Below are 10,390 nucleotides of genomic sequence, written 5' to 3' on the forward strand. Positions count from 1 at the left end.
CGTGTATAACTTTGAATAAAACTGTTGCATATGTATAATAATAAAAATAAGTACTGAATTGCTAATAATTTAGCGAGTAATAGTATTAATGGTTTTTTTTTAATAAGCTGCAAGTTCTAGCTGTTTCACCTGTCGTGGCATCAAACATAAGGGTAAACGGCGCCTTTATATAGCTAATAGAATATTAGAACGTTCTTTATAATATGTAGCCGAGTAATTCGCATTTTTCTTTCTTTCTTTGTAGATAGATTGATAGATTGATTTATTTCTTAAAATATTAGTATTGAAATGGGACAATGTAAAACATACGACGAGGATGAAGTAAGGGAGAAGATTATTAATTTAAATAAACAAATACATAAATAAATAATAAAATAAAATAAACAAACGTATACAATTGCTTAGGCGGAAATTGTAGGTTATTTATTAATTATTTATTTTCTTTTCTTTGCAAAAACATTATTACCTGATACCTCTTTATAACGAAATTTTATATCTAGAGCCTTACTTAATTCTAATATACCTGAACACGATTTCACACGAAATCGTACGAACTGCATCAGTCGCGAGTTCGATGATGTTAGATTTTATATAAGTCGTAAGAAAGGTACGAAGATAAACCCCGCCCCTAGCGACCTAATGAGTCGTACATTTTCAATTATAAGACTGTGTTAAAAATCATTTAGTGGAAGTACATGCATAAGGTCTTACCTTGTAGCCGAACGCGCCTTGCCGTATTAAAGCTGGACAAATTTAAGTCTATACTGGGTGTGAATTAAACCCATCCATTCATACTCTCCACACCCCTGTCTCCCCGTGCGTGTGTGTGCGTGCGTGCGTGCGTGCACTGGTGTCAGTAGCTCACGTGCCACACACCTGCAGCTTAGCTGCCTTTTTGTGGGGAAGGGGGCGCACAGGAAAAGGTTTTTTAATAATGTCATTCCCTGAACTGATGATTGTGTGCAGTTTCAGTGTGCCTAGTTTATACTATTCGATCAAAATGAGAGAGCTCATATTTGCAGGGTTTAGGGATACTGACTGTGAGGCCAAAGAATGTCACGAAAGCCAATCCTTTGTGAGGCGTTTGATTTTTATTGTTTTTCTGCTGATCCAGTGAGGCCTGTCTTTATGAAACACTTCGTAAACCATTGACTGGGTTCCAAAGACGGGCATTTGGCTGTACTGCTACATGCAAGTCACATTGCTGATGGCGTCGGACGTAATTCGGTACGGGTTGTGACAACATGTTTTTCGACTTTTCTTTATATTTCTTTCCTGGCACGGATTTAACGACAGCAAAATACTGGATAGCAAAACCTTTGGTGCCTTGGTTCAGTATCAAAAAGCTTAATGTGACTATCATTAGATGCCATGATGAATAGGTATAATTGTTAACTCTGAGTACGAGCAACATACCCAAATACCTAGTGTAGCCTTGTACATTGCTCCACTGCTTCACAACCCTAAACAAGCTATGTTTTAGACGCAAGGGGGCGACTTGGACAGACAGGAAAGGCAGCATTAGCGGCTTTTAGATAATGGAACGGCTCCAGGGTTTTTCACACACTTCACAAAGGACACCCAGTGAACTTATGACAGCAAGGTAAACGATCTCTCTGATATAGCAGTATACTGTATGTTTTTTTTTTTGTTTGTTTTTTTTTCGCACCTAATTAACTGTCACATTATATTTGCCGTTGATTCTCGTGTAGGCTATTGTCAGGCCTTGAGTATTTCTCCTATCGTTCTGAAATATTGGAGTCGTTTTAACGCAGTAATAATAATAATAATAATAATAATAATAATACCGGTTGCTGCTGTGTTCTCGATAGCCTTTTTATAATTACGTGTAATGGTGTTTTACAGATTATATTTAAAAATTGTTGGTAGAACTGTTTTCAGTATCCAATATAAATAAAAAAACTGCAGTGATTATTTTTAAATCTGTAGGGAAACAACACAAAACAAAACAAAACAAAAAAACAGAAAAAAAACTTTACTTTTGGCTGAAGGAACTCAAGCTATATGCCTAAACGAAGCTCCAAAATGTATTTTACTAGAAACAGTGCATTTACGTAATTTAAGCTAAGCGAATAATTAAAGCAATTGTCATTTTGAGAATATAATTTCCTGTGATGACAGTGATATTCGTTTGATGCAAAATTTTCTTGCATACAGTTTCCGTGACATTTTATTCACTGGATTTGAAACATGTGATAATATTACCACATAATCAAAGAAATTACCCTGGATACTTCTTTCCTTGGTTTTATGAGATGTGACCCATGTATTTTAAAATGTTTCTTTTTGTCTTTTAATGTGGCTTTCATTTGTTTGTTTGTTTGAGGTTCAGAATAAAGAAAGAACAAAGTTTGGTAACGAGATTAGTCTAGGAGGAGTGCAATGGGCAGACTGTGACATGTGTGAAACTGTGAGAGTGTGGTGGGCGCACGGATTGGATGAGTGCGTGATTCTCAAGTGTAACTGGCAGAGTGAGATGGTAGAGTGCACTAGGTTGAGTGTGGAGTGTGGAATCGTGTGATGGATAAGCTGCTAAATATGGATAGCGAGTATGATGGTCAGAGACATGGAGGTTTGTGGGGAAAATTTTTATGTAAAGGTAAAGGCAATGTTGCATATAACAGGTTAATATATTTAAAGCCATTAAAATATATTAAACCTGTTATAATAATAATAATAATAATAATAATAATAATAACAATAACATTTTATTATCCTAACATTTAAATAAACCTTAAACTGTTGTCCTTTGTGTGTGCGTGGGGGGGGGGGGGGGGGGTGTTCGTTCTTTCAAACGAAAGAACGAAAGTGAAATTCAAAAGAGAATGCGATTAATAAAAAAAATGCCTAAAACCTAGAAGCAAACAGCCCAAGCCTTATCCAGAGTTGTACAGAGTTGGGCTATTTGATACCAACTATGTTGTGTCATTGTTTCTTGTAATAATGCCATATGTCATTTGGAATCACGTTTAGTAGCATTTCAGTAGCAGCTTATTTATTATTTTTGTTTTGTTACTAAACAATTTAATATATAGGATTTAATATAAAGGATATATATATATATATATATATATATATATATATATATATATATATATATATATATAATACATTCATGTATTAATTATATTATATGTATAATATAATATGTCAATTATGCAGGGATATTGTATGCCTTTTAAATACATACCCCACCCCACCCCACCTCCCAACCCGAACGTTTATCAGTCTTGATCGCCAGGTGCATCTGAGACAGAAGGTCAGAAGGTTCGAGGCTCCATAGCGCACACAAAGGCTGAAAGCGAGCGAGCGGCCCATACGGTGCTCCACTACCTATTATCAAAGAAAGCCTTCAAGTCGAAAGAAAATAAATGAATATATAACTGCGGCACAGCTTGAAAAATCCAACAAAATATGACCAGTTAATAGAGAGTCCAGTTGTTCAGTGGTTCAGTTCTATGATATTGCCATATTTTGATGTGATCAGGATTTATATAATAATAATAATAATAATAATAACAACAACAATATTATTATTATTAGAATAATAGTAATAATAATAATAATAATAATAATAATAGTATTATTATTGTTTTTGTTGTTGTTGGTAGTAGTAGTAGTCTAGGAGTAGTGGTAATGTTGGAATTGCTCTTTCTATTCTGTTGATAATTATTTCTCAGCCCTAATGGATTTCATAGATCGCGCAAAGAATTTCTTTTAATTGTCAGTTGCCAGTGGAAGATCTTGGATCCTGGATTATTGCGGATAATCGATATATATATATATATATATATATATATATATATATATATATATATATATGTCACTGCATGTGCTGTAGATGTCAAAATCCACTTCACAAAAAAAATCACCTATAAATTGTCACACTAAACTCACCCGCTCTGTCTACAGCATTCCTCAGGAATTCCAGATTCTCTCTCTCTCTCTCTCTCTCTCTCTCTCGCCTCCTTGCTTTGACATTTTAGCGTCTTTCCCGTCTCTCGTTGGCTCTTAGCGCTGGTGGTGCGCGTTAGGAGGCGGACCGGCTTTAGATTCGACTCGGCACCAATCGCGTCCTGGCGGCAGTAAATAGGCTGAGGCGTGACGCGGCCACTAAGGGGAGGGCGTATTTCCTCACTTCTACCTCAGTTTAGGGCGCTGCTCAGCGCTACGGATCTGAATGGCACGCTGTCCACACAGTGACATCTTAGACAATTTTCCTTGGATATTTTATCAAATATTTTCTCTTAATCTATTAATACTTTCATATTTCTAGTGTGTCGATGCAACTTTTCTTGCGCAGTGCAAAACGAGAAGGTCCTCCTACTGCAGTTCGCCATAACGCGGCACGGATATAAACTTTGTAGCTACTAAAAGCGCAACTTTCAGCAGTTCTAAATAACAGGTGATTATCAAGTTTGTTGTTCTCCTCGCACCTTTGTTGTTGTTGTTGTTGTCGCTGTTGTTATTTAATTATGTCAGCCTTTGATCCAGCAATAATGTTGACGTTGCTAACTACACTGGAAACTTTAAAAAGTTTGATCATTTGAGCTACATGTACAATCGCTTTACGATTATGTAGGATAATCAATTATATTGTGGCCTTATATCGGAATTTGACATTAAGGTAGGTTTACCGAAATATTTTTACGGATATTGCAACAGGTCCTGAGCCACAAGAGAGGCGCTTCTCAGCGGAAAAGTCTTCTCAGCGCTCGAGTATGTTGGACGGTATCAAAATTGAAGACCATCCGCTCCGGACGGGACCAGCCACTCTTGGAGTTATGCTAGGTAAGCCTTTGTAGGCGGCTATATGGAATCTAAGCACGGTGTTGATGTGTAAGTACAGGCAATGCTTTATTGAATATGCACAACGCTTCTTTATTTAGTATCAAACTCGCAGACTATTCAAAGCTATCCTCACATCATCTCTCTTAATTATTAAAGTCAAACTTATTTTAATGCAACATTTCTTAAACGAATGCATTCTGTCGGAATTGCTTAAAATAAATAAATTGATTAATGTAGCATTTCGTAATACAAATTGCTAATAATATCTACATGTTGTAATTAAATAAATTATTAATTTATTTTAAGACACCAATTTATTTGTGGTAACAGCAATAAACATAAACTGACTTCGTACAAAAAAAATGCACACGTCTAAAGCGCAAATTTAGCTTTGGCTCGTCTTTATTATTGTTATTTAAATTTAGAAAGGATTTTTAATATAGGCCACTTTACTTACAGTTTGCACCTTACATTTTTATTAATTAGAATACCGTACCGCATTTGCAGCGTGATCGCAACGATGAGTCAACTTTGATCTTCAGATCGAAATGTGCGTGCCACTGAGATTGATGCATTGGGGGGGGAAACTATCTAACATTGCGCTATGTTTGTGTGTGTGTGTGTGTGTGTGTGTGTGTGCAGGCTCGGAGTGCCATCAGCAGGCGGTGTGTGAGGGTTGCCAGCGGCCCATAGCCGACCGCTTCCTGATGCGCGTCAACGAGTCCTCGTGGCACGAAGAGTGTTTGCAGTGCGCCGTGTGTCAGCAGCCGCTCACCACCAGCTGCTACTCCCGAGACAGAAAACTCTACTGCAAACATGACTACCAACAGTAAGGGCAGATGGCTTATTATTTCTGAAGAAAAGCACCCTTTAAACCATTCAGAGTGTGATAAAAGTACCATGTATTTTGTTTGCGTGCTTGTTTAAGTCGAATGACTTACTGATGACACTTGATACATTTTTTTTTGCCCAAATCTTCTAATTTGGCCATCATTTTAATAGGGTGAATTAGCGTAGCTACTTAATTCAAGGTCGTTGAAATGCTTCGAATAATTTTAAATGAAGTGCTTTTTGTTCTAAAAATGTAGACGGGTTATAGAAATTTAGTTTCATATAAGCGTAGTATAATTAATATGGAGCATTTCGATTTTAATGAGTATGTCTAAGTTTGCGGGTCGGGAGATGGAAATTTTGACTTCTTTTTTTCTGACCCGCTGAGTGGTGAATTCCGATTATTTGACCACTTGATCAGCAGGAAAGAGTTTGTCCACAAATTAGCGGTAAATTGATTATACAAATTTAGCACTGTTTTTGAAATGAACACTTTATAATTGTATTCATTTTAGTATCTTATACAAAATAATATGTTATATAAAATTATAATAATCTTAGAACCAATAATGACTTTTTATATTGCTTTCGAATAACGTAGTTTGATACAGATTTTCTTTTGGCTTCGCACCCAATGCATATATTTTGTTAGTTTTTTTGCATAGCCCTTTCAGTGGTTTGCAATTAGTTCACCGTAACAATTTTAGAAACAACAGAGGGTTCTCAAAGAGCCCATGAACTTGGGTAATCTTGAACAATTTTTGCTGTTTTTTTATTTTAATTTTTTGCCAGTCCTGAAGTAACCCTGATTTTGTCTAATCAAATAAGACATGGTACTCATACACACATTTTAGCTAAAATACTCTTTAATTAAATTAGATTTTATTTTGGTCAATCTTTTTTTCCCTGCACTGATGTAAGTATTAGGAAATCCCACATTTGGCTATGCAGTCCTAAACTTAAACGAAATATTACTGTGTACATTTTACTTACTTTCTGGTTTTACTCTTGCGTTTTCTTTTTATAATTAAATTAAATTTAAATGTATTGTTCGTTTATGTTAGGATTGTTTAATATTAAATACGGAAAGTGCTACTTGCAGTTTAATTGCCTCAAATGTAAATATGTAAAATAATAATTAATACGTAGAATTGTATTTTAACGGCATTTCGAATAATAACTTGTGCATGGAAATGTTTTCTTTTAAAATCCTAAACTATAGAAGCCCTTAAATGTTGTAACACCTTTATACTGTTTATTAAGTGGAGCAATAAAAAGACAAATAGCCTATTTTTAAAAATTAGTCAAATATACAAATTTATTGTCAAATATTATTATTGTTTGTTTTTAATAGGTTTGCTGTTATAAACGTGCAGGTTAATTACAATTAATAGTCATATTACATATGGCATATGACGTAAGATGTATGCCTTTACGATTAAAATATGCAAAATCTTGTAATTAACTTTATCCTGACTTCCATTTTGGTGTGTTGATTACAGTAACGATACGACCACCGCATCCACGTTGTCTGTAAGGTTTGGTGACAGAAATAAGATACGAAATAAGACATTAGGATAGCAAAGCTAACTGTCCCACATTACCACCCAGCCTGTCCCTTTTTTCTACTGAAATGTTGGGATTAATTATAGTTTGATTAATAATTCAACCTTACCACTTACTCAAATATTACACCTGAAGTGCTAGACCTCTATTGGTTTGTGTTTATTTAGTATCGCGTGCGAGCTTAACAGGTCACATAACATCACAAAAATAAGTAGCAGTTTTGCCGTGCACGTTCCCTACGCAATAACGCAAAGAGTGATGTTAAGGCAGACCTTTATGGTTAATTGGAATATGTTTAATTGTTGCAGAATTAGATATTTTAATACCTCGCTGCACATTAAGCGGATTTGCGAGCAACTTTCCCCTTTCTACCAGGCAATAAACAATAGACTACACGTATGGCATGACCTTGTAGTGGATCATTCTTCTAACATTGCCGTGAGTAGCGAGCGGTAACAAGAGGAATTTCATAGCTGAAGCCTTGCTCTCCATCGCCCTGGAGATACTAGCAGTGCGAAGACACGTCCAGTTTAACTCCCGACAGAAAAAAAGCAGGCTGTTGGTGCAAGGTGTGTGTGTGTGTGTGTGTAGACATTTTGCTTGAATATGTATATATCACTGGCTGTGTGCTATTAAGGACATCGAGGTAATAATAGAACAGCTAAGTATTATTATTAATAATAATAATAATAATAATAATAATAATAATCTCTCTCAACCACACACGCGCGCGCGCCATGCCAGGATCTCTCACGATCTCTCTCTCACGAACATATACGCACGCGTCTCTCCCACGTAGCAGCAACGTATTTGTTTATTTATCCGCAGTTACCGACTACTTTGAGATGTAATTGGCACCTTTTTGACTTTTATTGCATCCATTTAGGTTGTAGGCTTGTCATCCCGCAGAGCGCCCGTGGCTCACAGCGAAGCGTCCTGGCCGTTTGGTTGGAACGCTGCCTAATGACATTCCAGCATCAAACTGATTCATGCCCTGTAATCATGAGCACCATAAATCACAACAGTGGGCAAACGGTCATATTCACACCTCTCAGACTGCTCTTTACAGCGTCGAGCTCCACAGGCGAGGATTTATGGCTGTCTCAACATCTCTGCTCATCGCTATTAAGTAAAAAAAAAAAAAAAAAACCTTGCAATATGACAATATTTAAAAAATGTAATTTAAAAATTGGAAATATTATGCTTAGGCCCACTACTACTACTACTCAGTACTACTACTTCTACTACTACCACTACTACTAATAATAATAATAATAAAGTTAAGTTTTTGTATTATTATTATTATTATTATTATTATTATTATTTGTTTGCTTGATTTTTTTCCTTCTTTTTAAATATCTGTTTGCTGCCAATTAAATAGGCCTAACTGGGCTAGTATTTCAGTAAATGGGGCAGTGATAATCAGCTGCATGATTAATTAGCACTGCAACTGATAGTTATGTTCTAATGGCAATATTAGGCTACATGACTCCTCCCCTGCGCCATGAGCGCACTATTAAATGAGAAATGCTATTATTGTTCTTGTTTCTGTAACGTCCCAGCACATTATTAAGGTTAAACTATGCTACAGGACTATTTAGTTAATGACGTTGACATAACACGGCAGTTTAAAAAGCCAATAAATAAAAAGTGCTTCTCTGATCAGTTAAGGCAGCACATTTTCTCAGTATCTGCAGTGACTTCCCTCTCGACATGTTGCTGTCTTTTAATTGGTCCAGGTGTGTTTTTATCGTTCATTATTTCGAATTAAACTCTTTATTTTCCCACATATGCATATTTACACCATGTCATTTTATACAACACCAGCAAGAATAAGAATCACTAAAACCTAGGAATAATATAGTATTATTTTTATATGCTAAAATAAGCAGGTTGTGTATTGCAACCTGTTGCACACAAGGAGGTGGGATGAGATCTGCATGGTTCTCACTCTCTCTCAGCATGTGTGTGTGTGTGTGTGTGTGTGTGTGTGTGTGTGTGTGTGTGTGTGTGTGTGTGTGTGTGTGAGAAAGAGAGAGTCGCTGAGATGCTAGTAACCCATAGGAGAGAATTTTGATTTAGTGTTGTGACTTTGGTTAGTATCCCAGAGCAGTATTTTGTAATTCAGGTTTTCCCTGCAGTGCTGCAAAAGTGGTTGGTTTATATGTTTTTGGATAACTTATATACAGAAGGATGCACAGGTTTTAGATTAACTATTTTTCCTTCTACCAATGATGAGTTTTCATTAGTAGGCATGTTTAAAAATAACTTGTATGATATAATATTTTAATCTTGATGTTGGTTGGAATGGACTTGTTAACTCCACAAACAATTTTTTATAAAAGCGTGTAGTTGTGAATACTGTCCCCTGGTGTGCTGATGGGTGTATTTTAGTGCTGAGGGGTGTCCTCCTGCCATGTGTTGTTTTTAATTAGCCCTGCTCAGTGCATGGGACACAGCATTTGAGCTGACAAGGATGGATTTAAGTGCTGGCTGTGTATTTGTTGGATTACCAGAGATCTGGTTCCTTAGATCCTCCCTTCAAATACTCCCCCCCTCCCCCCCCCAACAAACGCGCACACACACACACACACACACACACACACACACACACACACACACACACACACACACACACACACACACCTGCTTTTCACCCCAATGCCTTTACAATCTAATTATTGCATTTTACATAACAAAAAAATAAGCAATACAAGCTGTTACTGTATTTTTGTTTTGAATATTACAGTAAATAATCTAGATCTATATTACAGTAAAACAGAAATGTTATACATGTATGCACAACGTTGAGGAAGACAAAGAAAGGCAAATGCTTTTACATTCTTCTAGCAGTACATTAGTAATAAACAGACATTTTAAATAACATGAGTATTTAAATGTTGCTGTAGCTTGTCCCAGCTCAGTGAACTACTCCCAGGAGATTTAAAAAATACTGCAAATGTGAATCTCTAGTCTAGTTTTATTGTACATTCCTCACTTATTTGGCTTTTGTTTTTCATGTAACATTTCTTCTATTTTGCACGTGTTTATGTTTCTGTATTGTGATCCTGTTTGCATTTGAAACTAAGAGGCATTTTTAGAAAAAAAAAGAGTTGCAAAAATTGTAGTAGTCTAAAGCAGTGAAGACATTTTCACTACTAAATGCTTTACAGGTTATACC

The 10,390-nt window shown here is 36.0% G+C and overlaps 1 protein-coding gene across 1 annotated transcript in view; it reads left to right on the forward strand.

Annotated features, from left to right (window-relative positions):
* The first annotated feature begins 4,205 nt into the window (after positions 1 to 4,205).
* Positions 4,206 to 10,390, forward strand: part of lmx1bb (LIM homeobox transcription factor 1, beta b) — a 53,902-nt gene continuing 47,717 nt past the window's right edge. Inside the window, exons 1-3 of the mRNA XM_053503565.1 lie at positions 4,206 to 4,426; positions 4,687 to 4,812; positions 5,455 to 5,641. Of these exons, the coding sequence (XP_053359540.1) occupies positions 4,743 to 4,812; positions 5,455 to 5,641 (257 nt within the window). The 5' untranslated portion in view covers positions 4,206 to 4,426; positions 4,687 to 4,742. The remainder of the gene's footprint in view (positions 4,427 to 4,686; positions 4,813 to 5,454; positions 5,642 to 10,390) is intronic.

This window comes from Clarias gariepinus, chromosome 9 (genome assembly GCF_024256425.1).
Source record: "Clarias gariepinus isolate MV-2021 ecotype Netherlands chromosome 9, CGAR_prim_01v2, whole genome shotgun sequence".
NCBI lineage: Eukaryota > Metazoa > Chordata > Actinopteri > Siluriformes > Clariidae > Clarias > Clarias gariepinus.